General features: G+C 35.8%; 1 protein-coding gene across 1 annotated transcript in view; it reads left to right on the plus strand.

The window, feature by feature from the left end:
• Positions 1–18,288, plus strand: part of LOC111047136 (CUGBP Elav-like family member 4) — a 461,039-nt gene that overhangs the window by 284,337 nt on the left and 158,414 nt on the right. Inside the window, exon 2 of the mRNA XM_039434517.1 lies at positions 1,048–1,130. Within this exon, the coding sequence (XP_039290451.1) occupies positions 1,048–1,130 (83 nt within the window). The remainder of the gene's footprint in view (positions 1–1,047; positions 1,131–18,288) is intronic.

Here is an 18,288-nt window from a genome sequence, read left to right on the forward strand (position 1 = left end):
TTAATCGGAATTATTTGGACTTTACTTGTGCTTCCATCGGGCATAACTTGTGATCACAAGCTGTAATGTGTGCCTCTGCTCCTGGATGGATGAATGGCGCACCTATCACCTTCAGTTGAAGTGAGGCAGCTGTGTAAACTTTCATCAGTTACTTACTTCGTGATGATAACCAAGCATAGATCTTGATTTTCCTTGAACAATATAAAAATTGTGTGATAATTCGAGAACATTTTTTCAACTAACGAATGTTGATGATAGTTGACCGAGCGAAGTGAGGTCTAAGATTCAAGTCGACGGTTTTGAATTTCTCTTCATGTTTATATTGTTTTATGTTAATATTTATATTTATATTCCGCATTTACAGCAGAACGCGGCAATAGATTTTCATGAAATTTGACAGGTATGCTCCTTTTTGAATTTCGCTTCGACGTATATATATTTTTTTTTTAAATTTTGCATTTAAAGGAAAATACAAAAGGAAAAGGATTCTCCTTCGAACACCAATATTAGCTGAAAATCAGACTATGGAATTATTCATCATAAATCAGCTGTCGAGTGGATTATTAATTACATGCAAGGACACAAGATTAATAGCTCAATGTAACTTTGTAATAAATCAGCTGTCGTGTGGACTATCAATTGCATGCAATTTTTATGCACTATTGAATGCATTTATTGAATAACATAGCATTTTCTCTCGATATTCCTCTGCTTTCAACTTGGGCTAACCTGTTGTCAGTATGTCTTTGATGAGATTCTCATGTTAGCATTTTTGATACACCAACCCCAACTTCCATTACCCGTTTTCACATCGATATCTCGCCGACACCTTCATAGACAGTATATACTCTGAAGTAAAGTTTATGAATAGGCTGTGGTTCATAACTGCGCGAGGTCTACTGTTTACAGAACTACTAGTATAGAAGAAGCTCTACCTGTTTCTAATGATTAGATTGCAAGACATGTTTTCTTAATAAGTGTGAGCTCTTGAGGTGCATTTAACTGGTATATTCTAAATGTGTATTTATTTTTTCTTCCAATTTACAGGCTGTGCCTTCCTGACCTACTTCAGTCGTGAAAGTGCAGCTTTAGCTCAACACACGCTGCATGAGAAGCGCACACTACCAGGGGTGAGTCACTCAAATTCCATCATTCGCAATTGTCATACTTCCCATTCTCCTCTCACTTGCTCTGATGTTCCCTGTACGTTCCGCTAATAGTGTTTGCCTTTAGCAACAAATGAAACTAACAAAATCCATTCTCATCTCACACATTTGACAATTGTTACACAATAATATTTTCTTCATGAAAAATTGATAGATTGTTGAAATAATATAAACTGATTCATATAAATTGGTGCTGTATATCCTGGTGCTGATCCAGAATTCAACTGTCAACAATATTCGTTCGTGATATTTGTAATGATGGGAGCGATTGTTCAATGACAATGCTGCTCGACTCTGTTTCCGTTTGCAGATTTCCCTAATCGGCGCTCAAACAATGGCCCATTTTAAATGACCGCCACTATTGTCGTCCCCGGAAGTGCCCATGACGTCATTGCTACAAATCATATCGCCACTTACTACTCTATCATACTGTCTCTCCATCCAATCTTTGTTATCTCCCATTTCTCTCTTCTTTAATATCTCTCATTTCTTATACATTTCATTTTCCCATTCCAATAATTTTGATCATATTCTAGTTCAAAACTGGGATTGTTATCCAAGTCTTCTCCTCACAGTTTGAGCCTAAAAATCTAGAATTGATTGAAATTTGTCTATTAATTTCACTCAATAATCTGTCCACTATACTTTCTTCATACCCATTTGTGACAGCTATCTGTTTAATTTTAGTGATCTCAATATCAAAATCATGAAGGCTCATAGGTAAGGGCAGGCGTTCATGCCCTTGACCAATAGCAGTACTCGCCCACTAGTATAAATTCTGCTGCTCTTGTATTTAATTTTAGTTTATCAGAGATTGACAATGGTGTAATAACCGAAACCGGTCTTTCTAAGTATCAATGAATCTGTGGTTTTTGACAATTTCTCAGTCTCTTCATTCAATATAAATAATCATCACAATATCAACTTCTCAACTACACAAAAAAAGTTATAATAATATCATTGTTATACAATTATTGTATTTTGCTGTTGTTTTTTTTTTTGTACAGAAGCTGATTTAAAATGTCTCTAGGTAGTCCTGATCTCTGAAGATTCTCGAAAGCCTGTTTTTTGAAAGATTTCTACAAATACAACCAAACGTTAGTATATTATCCAGTTCATATGGTAGAACTACTGTTAAAACTCCCTACCGACAAATCCATACCTTTTTGAATTAGTATCAGCAAGTTAATAGTTTATAGTTTTATTTTTTGATTCTCATGCTGACAATCTCATGTTACCATAATTTGGATGTGGGGGTGAAAGAATCAGTATATTAAATGTACAGTATATAGACATTAGATGAATAGATTTGATCATGATATTCTAAATGTTTATAACATTGAATATTATGATGTGTACCTCTAGTTCTTAAACCTGGATTTATTTTCATTGATAGATAACTTTCAGGTGACAGTATTATCCTGTGTTATCACTGTAATATAGCTCAGAATTAACGCGCTCCACTGTAAAAATAGTACAGGCGTGTAGATGAAGAGTACATCGTATGACGTGAAATATGGTGGCCAACAAATTTACATAATTGTAGTAAGTTTCCGTCAAAATGAAGTGGGTCGTATGAAGCGCAAGCTGATGGTCCACTGTTGTTGCAGCCATGTCCACTTTTTTCTGTAATGCTGTAAAACGTGAAAAAGAGACGAAAAATGTAGTTTTTCACGGTGTGGAGAGAGGGCAAACAATGAATCAAAACAAGGCGAGACATTATCTAACAATGTTCGCCATCCGTCCTGACAAAAATTAGACTGAATTCATCTCCGTTTCCCGTTACATCTTTCTCTTCTTTATCTTCTCACAGCTACTCTCTGTTTTTCAAGCATTCTCGTATTTCATTTTTCGCGTATACTATCTTCATCAAACATTAACACATTCGCTTCATCTTTCGAACTTTTTTATCTCCCACTTCTAAATTTTTCTTCAACACGTACAACCATATAGGCCTAGAGCAAGTTTTTTTCTACTATGCTCTTTCATGCCCTCCTCTTTCTCACCATTTCACACGTTTTCCCTCGCCACGGTCCACTAAACCATCCCTATATATATATATATACACTGCCCCGCGAGGAAATGATTTACAATCCACGCTATTCACACTTTAATAATTCTCTTTTGTAATTTTCATTCACTAGTTTTGTTTTCCGCGTTGTTTAATGTTTTATGCAAAATGCTGATAAATTCTGTTGCTTGACATTGGCTCAACCTACACATGCATCCACGTGATTTTCGAGGAATTGTGCTTCATGTCAACTTTTCATTATGTCTGTTGATTGTATAACTAGTGAACTTATTCAGGGTATTAATCGAATATTAATCAGGTTTTGAAAACTTTGAATACTCGTATGTCACACAGGACGCAATATTTCGAGATCTTTTGATTTCATTCAATTTATCATTTCTGTAATTCAGCCCTAATTGATAATTCAAACACAAAAGTATTAATCCCCATTTTTTGGAAAATTCTGGTCATGAGAGGTTTTTTTTAAATTTTCAATTGTTCATTTTCATTTTTTCATTGATATATTTTGGTGATAAGTAATTTCACAGTTTCCAAATTTATATTGATACGAAACTTATGAAATCATTAGATTCAGCTCCATTTGAACATTCCTTATCAGTCTAAAACAATTATAAAAATGTACCTCCAATTTCCAATACATAATCCCAATTTCAATTAATCTCCATGTTTTGATATCATCGCTCCCACTACGATCTCTTGTTCAATTCAATTCAGCAGTTCATATCAGTTTACCTTGAATTATTGCAGCCTGTTACAATTATTTCTTGTTGATGTGGAGCAGTGAATCTCCATTTTCTATCAAATCTATTTCGAATCGATTAAATAAATAAGAAATCAATCAATGTGTGTAAAAGTAAGTTAAATTATTGGAGTTTGTGAGTTTTAATGCTGAAATGAGTGGCTTTAGTCTCTCCGTAATCCGTTTATCATCTATATCTATATCTACTGTAATTTGGACTTCTATCTCGAATACTCGAGAATGGCTGCAAGGAGACTGTGAGATGCCAGAGTATAGTGGCCTATAACTGCGACAGTGTCCCATCCAGAGAGATAATGTCGTAAAGGCTGCAGTCATTGCTGCCTTTGTCGTAAAATGTTACGTCCATTACCGTCATGTCTGGTGCTAGTCTGCTCTGATGCTCCAGGAATCCCCACATCAATGCATAAGAGGCCTCTCCGAAACTCACATTATCTATTCTCATGTTCTTACTTCATATTCGTCAGTTAGTAGTCTTGTAGTTTGTCGTATACTTGATAGTTATTGCTGATATATTGATTGGGGGCTACTATAAATTGTAGTAAATATTATTGAACTGAATATAATACAAATATGTACTTCAAATTCCTTGATAATTGCTATTGAAATTCTCTATGTAGTCTAAACGCTTTCTAGGGAGAAGAGAAGATATTCATTCTATCATTTTCTTATTTTCTGACAAATTTTCTACACTCGAAATGTTCCACATACGCGAAACTTGTAAGTTTAATGATTAAGGTGTCTCAGTCATGATTGTGATAAAATCAAATGAAGAAGAATCACTTGTAATCTGGTTTCATTTTCCAAGGCAAGCCAATGTCTGTTTTTGTTTGATGAAAATACATTCTCAAAATCGACTTAAATATGCATTAAGCTTACTCTCCAAAAAATGGCTCAGTTATATCGATAGCATGAATCTTATTTCCACACATTGAAACAATAGTACTTGAAAACTCATTATTCGGAGCATTAAAACTCCTTCAATACGGAACTGTTTGATGGGAATTATTTATTGTTTTTCTTTCCAAAATAGTTCCAAAATAAGCGTTGATTAATCATCTTTTCCAATATTGAATCCGTTTAAGATAAACATGATTCCATTCATTCGAAGTAAGAAACTTACTTCATTTTTCTCACAAGATTTTTGATAGTAATTACCCTCATGAATAACGATATATTCCTCTCTTTATTCGTCTCACATGTGTCACTTACATAATAGCTTCATATCGATGAATCGAATCACACTAATTGGAGAGAATATCTCCAGAATAGCAGTGGAATATTGATAATTCGCCATCAACGGTGTTTCTCCGGAAAACTCAATAGGCAGATAGTGTTTTCTGAAGTCCCTCCTTGAACACATCAGACCGCGTCCCTGTCTCCATCTGTACCTAGTGGGTACCTACCTTTGTCTTCGTCCTACGTCGTGAGCTACACCTGAGAAATAGGGAAAAAAGGACCAGTGATAGAGGAAAAGGGGACTGAGCCTTGCATGGTGCTCATTACGTGAGCCATACTGGCCCTAATGAGCAGTTAATGGCAACTTCTGAGTAACATCTTGCTCACTCGTGCCTCTGCCAATCTTCATTCCTACCCTCATTTAGTACTCAGTCCTCTCCCTGCCATGAATTAGTCACTTGTATTCTGCATGCATCTCGTCTCTGAAGATTTTCCCACTGAAATAGATAGCTTTATTGCTTCCTGAATAACAAAATAGGTTTGCCATTATCCTATACTCTCCAGTAAGTATTTAATTTCAATGCTGATGCAAGATAAATTATTCATTATTTTTATAGGAAAAGTTATGAACTTCATTGGGATGTTGGCAATTCAGAAACATTCTCCTCCATTTTTAAAGTTCTATTTCTCACTGGAAAAGCTATGATATACTGTATTCGATTCAAGCAGAGAAATGAATCTTCAATTTAATAATAATCAAATTGTCAGTAATCCAGGAATCATTTTTCATCATCATTATCATCACAGCATCTCCTCTCAACTCCAAGATGATAAGATGATTGTACTTCTTGAATTAGAATGGAAATGTAGATATAATGGAACAAGTTGAGAATCTTATCCACCTTGGCAATGATGTGACATATGATACACATTTTTATGAGTACAATAAAAAAAACAAATTCCATAGAATATGTAGCACTATTAAAAAAACACAAGACAAAATCTACCGTCTACTCACTTTTCCTGATACCTTTTTCACCTTCATACAGCTTATTATGCTTATCATATCTGTATTCGTGAGGAAAAGAAAGATGCAGATACATTAGTATGTTCATACTTATGAACATAGCATTATTATCAGTAGAAAAGTGGTATGCATGTGTTCGTGGAGCAAGTCTTCTACTTGAAATGAATTTCAACATGTGGGCAGGAACAACTCGTGGAGTCATTTATATGAAATACAACATTTAAATTTCCCTATAGAACTCAACATACAGATTGAAAAAAAAGTGGAAGAAGAGTTAATCGAACAGATTAATAAAAGATTTAATCAATCCTTGAAAGTGAGAGATTATACTATTCTAGTTAAATAATGAAAACAATATGGAAACTTGTAGTACCCTTAATTATTAAAATTTTTTTAATATTTCAACGACTAGCTTCAACCATAACTTAGGTCATTTTCAATGATTTTATCTTGAAAATGACCTAAGTTATGGTCGAAACTAGTCATTGAAATATTTAAAGTTTTTTTTATAATTAAGGGTACTACAAGTTTTTATTAATTTGTACAAAAGTAGCCCATATGAGTGGAGTGTTTTTATTCTAGTTCATTCCACTCCATCAGTATTCCAATAAGTTGATCATTCTTGTTGTGCAATCTTCCTTACAATTCCTCTGATGAAGTTATCCAGACAGGAGACAGCCAGGGTTGCTCGGTATGGAATGGAGGGACTTGTGATCCTCTATAGATCATTCCACTGATCATCCATTATCAATAATCCATAATTTATTAATTTGGGATGAACACTCACAGTGGTTGACGTGTGAGGTTCTTTCAACCTTTGGATCTTTGAATCCGTCCCTTCAAAAACATGAACACTCGCAATACAACTTTGATGTTGAATGACATCTAGAATTATGTCTTGAAAAGGCACAGAGGTTCGAAACAGGCTGTAATGCCCAACACATGAGAGGGTAGAAAGAAGAAGATCGAAAGATAGATGGAGTAAAATATTGGAGAATAATAACATCGATTTTGAAGAATAAATGAACACTGTTCCCATGGTTCTTCGAATTCCATTTCTCTTTTATTCCAATCCAATAACTATTCTTCTATGATTCGTAATTCTCAAGAGTCCAAGTATTAAGGTAAGATATTTGATATTTGGAGATTTTACAACCTTATAACACAACTTCTCACCCAATGAATACCCTTCCTCCACCTGGTAGAACATAATGTCGATCTAGTTATTATGTCCAAACAGCCGCATGTCATTGATCATCATTGATGGTGTGTTTAGGACAAGGTGCAGTGCAGGTTGGTTGGCAAAATGCAGAAGAAAGTAGTTGGTTGAGAGAGACTGGTTGGGCGTGAGGGGGTAACTGCCGGTGAAGGAAGGATACTTTCCAGCGTTCGATAATCGAGTCATTAGTCACGGCCATCCACCAAGCGAGGAGCTCCGATGATGAGCACTGTTCATCAAAACCTAGGTATCGATCTGAGCCAGTCATTCTACCCTCCGTCTTCTTCACTATCACTCCCCATATCATCCTCTCTCATCCACGTACTACTTCTTATTTCTTTCCTCTTCATTCTTTCACCTCCTCCACGCTCTTCTAATAATTTTTCCCTCCTCTCAGGGCACATCCACGGTCGCTCAACTAATCATCCTCGCCGTTTTTCTCGTTCCTCATCCTACCTTTCTCTTGCAAAAACTTGAAGCCTACTTTCGAGCTTCACTCGACAACTAATCAGCCAATTTTACACACCCTATCAATTTGCTACGTGATGTAACACCTTTAAACGATTTTCTTGATTTTCTTCTGGTACTCACCAGAGGTTTCAAATTGTGGTTTGCTTTGCAAGAATCTATTATCGTATAATACTAGATTATCATTCGAATGTGTTTGCATGTGCTCAAATTGATTTATAGATTGTAAATAGACTCCAACATTGTTCACATTAACATGTCATTGCTGTTTATGAGGAGGGCAAACACCCTTGAGGGCCATTTACTTGTGCTTGTAAAATATGCGTATGTCTTTTTATTTGACTCTTTCGGGAAGGTCCAGCCTTGCCATTATGAACATGTCATTATTATTTGAGCTGGTTATGTGTTTCACGATTGTTCTTCTCCAGTCAACAATTTGAATCACTCAATACTATATTGAAGTGTATATTGAAGAAGTTGATGATATAAAATATCTGGGAGTAATGATTGACCAATACTTGAAGTGGAACTCCCACATAAGCTTTATTTGTAAAAAACTTAAATACATCCTATAAATTCTATAAAATCAATAAAATCTTAAATCTAGAGTACCTTAAAATGATATATTTTGCTTTTGCACAATTGTTAATACAGTATGGTATAATCGTTTGGGGTGGGGCCTATGATAACCACATTAGTGACTTATTGATAATTCAAAAGTGCATAATAAAAACAATATTAAATAAACCTAGGCTGTATCTAAGTGGATCTATATTTCTTGATTTCAAAGTTTTGACAGTAAGGCAACTTTATATCAAGAGACTCTTCAAATATATAGTCAAAAATGAAGATAAATTCTGTAGGATTGATAAAACATTTTACAACTTGAGACCAGTGAGTTCGCTGAGGTATGTTGTTCAATATCAAGTTGAGCATGTTGAGAAGACAGTTGATGCATATGAGCTCTAGATTTATTAATATAATTCCATTTGATATTCATCATAGAGTAGATTTGAAGGGAAGAGCGGATAGGATTAAGGAAAAGTAATTCTTTTCCCTGGGACCCAAATGGTGGTAATAATAGCCTATATTTATATATATTTTTTATAAAGCAATCTCTATTTTATTTTTCGTAATTCCTGAGACCTGAATTGTAGTCATATTTTTCTATCTCTGCTTTATTTTAGTTTTTCCTATTGGAAAATCTTTCTTTTCTCTCTCAAAATTCGTTATCACTCTTTTGTTTTTTGCAGTGAAGTATTTTTTTTCTTTTTATCAACTCGATTTCTTATTGTGAATTGTATTTTGTTTTTAGTTTTTTATTTTAAATCGGACTTTTTGCGACTCCCACCAGCGGTCAAAGACTTTTCTTTTGCTGGTGGTGCCTGAAAAAAATTTTAGTTTTTAGTTCTCGGTAGTTAATTTTATTTTATTTTCTTGTAAAAAGTGTTGATTTATTACCCTTGATTTGTTATAAAGTTTAATTCTGGCATAAAAGATTACTCACCCAGTATCTTTAGTGCTTATAAATTGCTTCCATAACCAAATTCACAGCTTCATCTATTGTCGTTTAGCAGAAATTGTAGAGCATTTCACGATTTTCTTCAATTTCAATGGATGATATATTTCAACATATCTGCTGGAGAATATGGAATTCTGTTCCATCATTCAACTGGAAAGATATTTCTGAATTAGACGTGATGTTTGTTGTTATTGTGATTTGTAAAAATGTCCGTTATGAATTTCTTGATGTAGCCTATTGAATATAATCTTTCTATTACGTCATATCACTCGCTATTATTCAGTTCTTTCTGCATTGCTCGATTTCCTTACATCCCACCTAGTTATTGGAAACGTAAATGCTCCAAAAGCATTTCCAATACCACTACTACCATAGAATACACAATGTAGCTATTCTCTACCATTGCACTTCATTCTCAGTTCAGAGTGTATTAAGCAAGGTCTGCCATCTGCAATTGATAAGGGTCCACGTTTTTGTGAAGTCCGTTAGTTTTTAGTTACGATTTAACTCCGTCGGTGTTTTTCGGGGCGATTTCGGACGCTTTTCTCTTTTGCCGACAAACGAATGATTGCCAGCGGTGTGACAAAGAAGGAGACTTGCGACGTTGCCAGCTCGACTCGTCGTCACTGGTAATGACGTGAATAACGAGGAGCTCGAAGAGGGACTGTGAATAATGTCCGCCCTGGATATATTTATGCAAGTGATGACGGGCGACGGGCGACGGGCTACCAGCGGCCGTGATTGAATGGCCCTCGAAAAACGGCGGACACGCCCCGCTCGTCACGGCCAGGCCGCACCACTCCATTCATCTCTCGACGATACTTTGTCGTCCGTCAAAACAAGCGACAGGCCGTCACTGCGAAATGTCCACTGCACTTGCTACACTGCTCAACAAGAAACGCCTTGCCCAGTGTGGCTCCACCCAATTACATTGAATAGCGCCTGCACGGTTGTTTTTGTTTCGATCGAGATGAAGCACTGCAAGGAACTGTCCCTGATTGGTCCAACTTCGATAAAAAATCCACTGCAAATTCTTTCTATGCCACTCTTTGCAAGGTCTGAAAGCAACAGATAAAGTAAAAAATCACATAGAGTGCAAATTAATAGTTCAATAGTTAATCTGTGGATTGAGAATAATTCTGAAAACTCTTCTCTCTGCAGCCACATTTTGAAAGGTCTATACACTCGAGTACACTTGCATTTCATCCTAACGTGAGTGCTTGCGTGGGGTCTGAGCAGAGGGTACTCCACTCAGTAAGCTGGTCATCATGCCAATATAAGTTGAACTTGTTTTTATGGGTAGGCTATAATATCTTCTAATTAAGTATTTGTTATCATTGATTATCTCTCATCAAACAGTCGTTACAGTGATTTCACTTAAATTATAAACTGGACTTCTGTGGACTTTCTGAATAAAGATCATCTTACAACGATCTCTACGTAGAATGCTGTAAACATCTACTTGGAAACTTGTAGTATGAAGTACTTCAAGTAATACTTGAACTTGTGTTCAATTTGTAAGCTGCGAGTTACTTGACTTCATTTGTCGATTCTTCAACATTTATCTTTATACTTCATCTTTATCTTCATCTATACTTTTCATCCATCTCTGTATATTTTAAAATATTGACGTGAGCACAATTGCTCCATTGTTTTTGATATGTCAAGCTGACAGCGAACCATACGATATTAATATCATTTATCGGACGAACTTGAGCCTTGAAACAATCCTGAGTTGATGGATTACTCTGTGAACTTATCGATCGTTCCTATTGATTGATTGCTACCAAAGTACACCTGGTGCTATCACGAACTGAGTAATTATCAATGAAAGTGCATTGTCGACGAAAGATCTGCTGTCAGTGTCGGTTCGTTGAGCTGATTTGGAGCGACGATGACGTCACAGCATAGAGCAATCTAGACGCTAATTCAGACTGACTGTGGACTGGCCGGACTCTTCAGCTCCGCCATGAATATTGAAAGGAGAGACCTGTGGAGCGTGGCGGCGAGCGCAAAGTTCATTTGAGCACCAACCTAGAACCGAGCACTAACTAGCAAAAGGTCAGCAGCTCTGTCGACACACTGCCGTGTGTGCTTCATATGTATAACATAGCCAGCAACTGGCCAACACTCATATCGAATTCTGATTCATAGCAGGCGATTCAAGAATCCAGAAAACATTATGTGATAGTAATGAATCTACTTGGGAATTTTACTTTGCTGAATATTATGGTGATAGTCATTTGACCAACTTTTGTGACTGCGTGATGATTCTGTGTTGATGATTTGTGATTAACTCCTGATACTGAGAGGAACACTTTTTTCTCGATATCAGATTGCATAACTGAAATAAAATCAAGGAGATACAACTGGGCCCCGTAGCACTGAGGGAAGAAGACATAAGATACCTTATATAAACGGAAGATTAAAGTTATACCTGAAATAGCCATCGATAAGCTCTATCAACTGCCACAAGTCCCATATCTGTAAAAATTTCAGGAGTTCCGCCCCATCTATGCAAAGTTTGATTTTAGATTCTTAATAATCAAGCTTCAGATACAATTTTAACAAAAAATTTCGAGTGGAATAGATTGAACATGAGAATCTCTACAATTAATGTTCAGTAACATTTTCACCTAAAATTGAAAATTAACTTGCAAATCGAGAAAATTTGATTATCCAATATTGCAAACGATTGGCAACTGTTGATTCTATTAAATGATTCGCTATGAAGAGATAGCAGACCTCGTGTGTCTCCAGCTGTCTCTAATCTTTGAATAGTAGACTTGAGATGCGCGGGAACACTACCGTAGCGTCAGGTGATCAATTTTCATAACGGCAAGGAAAGTTGTGTGAGTGCGCCACACCAGATTTTCAAATTCCTTCTAATACAACATTATTACACCCCAGCTGAGCTTCTATAGTAAATTTGAACATTTTCTGTTCATTTGTTCTCGATAAAGCTGAGAAAGCGCAAAAAACGCAGATTTTGGGCGTATCTTTGGCATTACTTCAATTTCCTTCTAACACAACATTATTACACCCTAGCTTAGCTACTGTACTGAATTTGAACAATTTTTGTTTATTTGTTCGCGATAAATCTGAGAAAAAGAAGAAAAAACGCTGGAAAAACTTCAATTTTGGGCTTATCTTTGGAAATTTTTCCAAATCCGTTCTTAATGCGCCTCTAAAGTGCCAACTGAACATACCTAGCAAATTTGAACGTTTTTGGTCCGGTAGATTTTTAGTTGTGCGATTGAGTGAGTGAGTGAGTGAGTCAGTGATATTGCGCTTATATATTTATTGTGATCTAGGATCTAGGAGCTGGGTCGAGAAAACGATTGGAAAGACGTTCAAGCATGTCGAATGAGATGTAGGCCTAGTCATAGAGCACTTTCGAGGTCGATCACAATCGACAATTTGTATGATTGTTCTCGAAGAAAACATACTATTGAAACCGATCTCCTGGTGACAAATGATTTTGTCGGAGAAGGCTTAGTTGTTGAAATTGTGCTAGGCCCTGAGGTCTGCGGATTTTTATCTGATCAATAATGTGCTCCTAATTCTAGTGGTTTGAGGATCTTGGAATCAAAAACATAGATATGTGGTTGACTGACTGCTCTTATAATAATGAGAATAAAATAGAGAATATTACAAAATACATCTTTACATGGATAATCGAATAATCAATCTGTCTTTAAGAGACCAAGTATAATACGTCTTTAAGAGACCAAATATAATACGTCTTTAAGAGACCAAATTTACGGGGGCACATCTGATATTGTAGTGGGGGGTATCAAGTACTTATCTAAGATCTGTCGTCCTCGAGTCCGGTGTCCAAAGGGTGATAGGTGAGGATGAAGGGTGATGGCCTCCAGGCATCGGGCTAGAGGCGTCAGATCGAAGATTGTCTTTCAGCCCCGCACGGCAAGGTCAGATGTCCGATATCACCGGCCATCTCGGTCGACAAATTCGTAAGCCCTCGTTTGACAGCAAGGCATATTTACAGCACGATCCTCGAATGAGTATTCAAGAATACACACACACACAAAAAAAAAAAACCTGCAACACAAGTCACAACTACTTAGTAATGCTAGAATAAATAACATACTAAATATTGCATTCAATGAATGATTTCTCAAGAAATCATCTAATGAATACAATACATACAATTAACATTAAATATAAAATTAGAGGAATATTAAAGGTTTCAATTTATTGTAGAATTTGAAATCTATAATGAAATCCCATTCATTATGAAAAGAAATTACTAGTTAAAAGAATAATGAACAAACAATTATAGAGCTACAGTTGATTTACAACCAGTGAGTATTTCAAACTTTACTCACGATTACAAAATTCCAGAGATATAAATGACTGTATCAATAAAAAATAGGAATATACTCCATTCAGTATAGCTTCCTTTTACATTAGTATATTGTCATACATCTCAGATGTAAGACTACAAAATTGAGTGAAAAATTAATTGAATTTATTGAATAATTGTTAAATCAGGGGTTGTTCCCTGTAATATCAAAATTATTAAAATTAAGACAATACAACAATACTATAAAATATTCATTACTCACCCTTAAATGGGTTTTCAACTGTCACCAATCCATAGCCTACAATAATGATGAAGTGCAGCAGTCAACCGCTCTGAATGGAAATTAACTATGCCATTAATAATTTAATAAAAGGATTAGCGATTTCAAAACTGATGGGATAAATGATTCCCAATAATATCATTTTAGTCTCCAAGAGAGAATGAAAAACTGTCTGGAAAAGACATTATTGAATCAGGTCAATAAATAATTAAGCTCAGAAAACATGTCTGTACTCTACAGAAGATAAAAGCGGTCTCCTATTCAGGTCTCCAAGTTGACCGAATCAGGCTCAAAAATAGGTATCAGGGCTGGCAATGTAGCCAAAGAAAATTACCAATTACAAAGGACGTGGTGGGGACGACAATAATTTCCCTCAATAGAACGAGAAAGGAATACAACTAACAAAGACAGAATACAGGAAAATTCCCTCGATCAAAGTAGAAGACTCAGCAATATAATGGACGTTTAACTGATTTTTTATGATGATTTTGTGTTTACAACAATTCTAAGTACTCTAGGAAAACGTTTGAAAACAATAGAAGAAATATCAGAATTTAATTACGTAATGTGCGGAATGACATCATGAAATTACTCCGATACCGTGAGAAAATCACAACGTTAATCCAGAACTCTAATAAAATTTTATCTTGGAAAAGTTATAATCTCGAAAAAATAAATAAATTTTGGCACACTATATTGTTCTTAGAAGCAAAATCATATTATTTATTAGTCCTATTTTCATTAGGTACTTCTAATACCCTTGTTTTATTTTGCAATATTTTAGGTTTAATGAATAACTATCTAGATGTGAGTCGGAACAAGCTATAGCTTGATTCTTGTTTGTAAAAAGAAGGAGAAGTAGACCCTTGTTCAACATTATTCTATTCCTGAAAATATTATTTTCCAAATTTCTTATTGTAATATTTGAGTATAGCCTAGCGTGATTTCGCAACTCATATTAATTTGATGGGGCTGACAACCATTACTAATTTGCAGTGACAATATCGGACTATCGCTACCGCTTGTCAATCTTGTGGCTGCGTGCTCACCTGGCAATCCTGCTCATTTTCGTGATATCTATCGATCAAAAAATGCTTCATAACCTTCCATCAGCACAGCAATCAATCACTCGACGAACCAAGGACGATCGTATCTCGCCCGCTTGCCGGATCTGCGAACCCCTTCTAAAGCTTCTTAATTCCTTTCCTATCTCTCGGAGCGCACCTTGAAATTTACCGTCTTTGTCCGGAAAATCGAACCATTTCCCTTCGATTTGGTTTCTCGTTATTTTTCATCAACCGCCCTCCAATTATCAATCGTCGCAAATAATTAGAGCGACTGAATTGAATAGAGAGAGACCTAGACGTTAACAAAGTACTCTCCAATTAACACCTTCTGTCTGTTGACAGTCTGTGCTGACGGGTCTGGATGTTATTGATTTTGCGGACGATTGTCACTCCATTACCGGGGACCCTTTCGTCTCGGCTGCAATCGATGATTCCAGGAATTATGTCCGTCTTCTCCGCTTGTCATGGAACATCTTCATTCCAAATGAGTGCCTGCATATTCAAATTCCGAAAATCTTATTAATGTGATTCTTCTCTAATCAGTTTACTCTGCATTATTGGCTCATGAATACTTGGAGTTGAGAACGAAATGGCTGATCAATGAGCATTACTAATGTGTAATTCAATTTGAAGAAGCTACATGAATTCATTTCAGTATAGTATGTACATTCTCAGACACGAATAAAGATCGACAAAGATTTAGAAATTATAAAATTAACCAAAAGTCAAGACTCAATCATTTAAGTGATGTTAGAGTTGGGGTAATAGCCGAGTTGTTCAGGATGAAGACGATTTCAAAAAAAATCAACAATGTTAATTATTTCTTGCACTTATCTACAGTGTACATGAGAATCATACATTTCATCGATGAATTATTGTATTATAAAGTTATGAATAATGCAGTTAACTTCATATTTGTGTACTAGCACTTTCCGATGTGTTGAATTGTGGATAGTGTTTCTTCTCAAAATGTATTGGAGCAGCCTGTCTGTACTGAAACAAAACGTCAGAAACGAAAGAAAGGTATCACTTTCACGTGAAATGCGGTCAAGAGCAGATTGTTTCCGGATTTTCTTTTTCTTGACGTGGTCTTGCCAGCCGTCTCTTGAAGAAGAGAGGAATGGGGAAGGTGGAGCAGAGACCGAAGTAACTTGGTAGTTTCGAAAGTAGGGTAGGGGGACTTGATATGGACCCGGAGATGCTCTTGGGAGTTTTTAGTCAGTCTGATGCGTCCCTATCTTCAAGCAGAGCTTCCTCCCACTCCACCCGCGAGACTTTCTGGAAGCTAACTTGCTCTCCATCCTAGCTTGATACTGCTTCAATCTGCCTCAAAAACTTCCACAGAGGCGTTCTATAGTTCTATATTCCTACCATCATGTAAGAAATTGGTTATATTTCTTTGATTCTTATTGCTCCATTGACATGATTATTACTAGACTAATGTTTGAAATTTCACCCGAATCTAACATTCATTTGAATAAGAATCACATTAATAAGATTTTCGCAATTTGAATATGCAGGCACTCATTTTAGAACAAAGATGTTCCATCATCTATGATCTTTTAATATATGACCATTGGTTTCTGTCTAGAAACAGTAATTATTGACAATTATTTGGTATATATAGCGTATGGCATTTCCTTATTCGTAAGTCCTTGTAATTTCGCACTGATTACAAGTGCACGTCCAAATTTAAAATGTACTGGATAGCCTGAGGGCTTGCCACAGTGAAGTCATTACTGTCACCCAGGTAGGCACGTCTGTCACATTCATAGACAATGTGTTTCATTGTCTGCAATGGAGCTCCACAGTCGCATCCTGGAAAGTCTATAAAGCCCCATTTGAGAAGAGATGCTTTGCATCTACCGTGCAATGTTCGGATTCGGTTTAAATTGTTTCTAGACAGAAAGCGATGGGTAATATTTCGGTGGATCATTTTTAAAGCTACAAGAGAGAAGCTATGTATTTTGTGCTATCACAACACTTGAATTTTTTAACCAAATTCATGATGTAGAATGAATAAATAAAGAAACTACGCAACCTTATCACGCTTCTAGCCTCTAGCTCATGTTGACCTTATTTATTTATTTATCAATTTCACACACTCACATATAAGTGTGATACAGGTTAACAACAAAAATACATGCAAACAACAACAACAGGACACAAAGAAACGAAACAGAAAGAATAGTGGTGCAAAAAAATGGTGGATGATTGAAGGGTTTCTCCAACTGTGTTATTCATGTACAAGGAAACCTTCAATCCTTGAGAAGGTGGAAAAAGTATCAGGGGAAGTAAACAGACGGTGAATATGAAAAGATGGGATAGGGAAGAGAAATGAGAAAAAGGATGAAGAAGAGGAGAGATAAACGATAGGACCAGGTGGTAAAGAAAGATTTGAAAGACTAGATGATTTACAAAGGATTGCAGAATCACAAGCACACAAGTCAGTAGAGTACACTTTGTGAAAACATCTCATAGATAGGAAAAGTAATTTGATGCAGGAGTTAATATCCTGTTCTAGTTCTTTCCGCACAACAAATATACTGTTCGGGGACTATATTGATGTATTATATTATATTATTATATATAATTCATATCAATAACAATGAAGTATCTCTTATAGTGCTAACTGATTGGAAAAGATTGTTCTCAATATTCCATCCTGAACATTGACTAACTCAGCTCATCCATTATCCATTGACTCTCACGACGCATAATCATTTCAATTTCGTAGAGATAGATTTTTATTAAATTTTTGTTCAAATAATTCATATTATAATGTATACCCCCAGCTCCAGTGTTATTTATATGTTCCACATTCAGATATTCTTCTCACACGTGAAGAATAGGATCAATGCATTGTATGTCATCTAAACAGAATAAAGGAATACTAGTTGAATTTCGAGAATTGGGGTGATACACTTATACACATGGGAATGTAAGCTGCTAATCGTATGTATGCTGTAAGATCAACATAGATCAGCAATTGCTTTATGCTATCATGTTATGCATATATTATTTGAAATGACATTACAAATAAATATATCACCATCACTCTGGAATTCTTCAGATTTCTTATATGCAGATCACATGAATGACATTCTTTTAATCTCTAGAATGTTTGTGATTGTCGGTCCGTGCTACTATGACGCATCCTCATACCATATTTCATTTTTCTCAAATTTCGTGGCAAAGGCGTATCCGCACGCCAGCAATTCTCCCGAAACAATGTTGCATGGTA

The sequence above is a fragment of the Nilaparvata lugens genome, chromosome 8 (genome assembly GCF_014356525.2).
Source record: "Nilaparvata lugens isolate BPH chromosome 8, ASM1435652v1, whole genome shotgun sequence".
In the NCBI taxonomy this organism is placed as follows: Eukaryota; Metazoa; Arthropoda; class Insecta; order Hemiptera; family Delphacidae; genus Nilaparvata; species Nilaparvata lugens.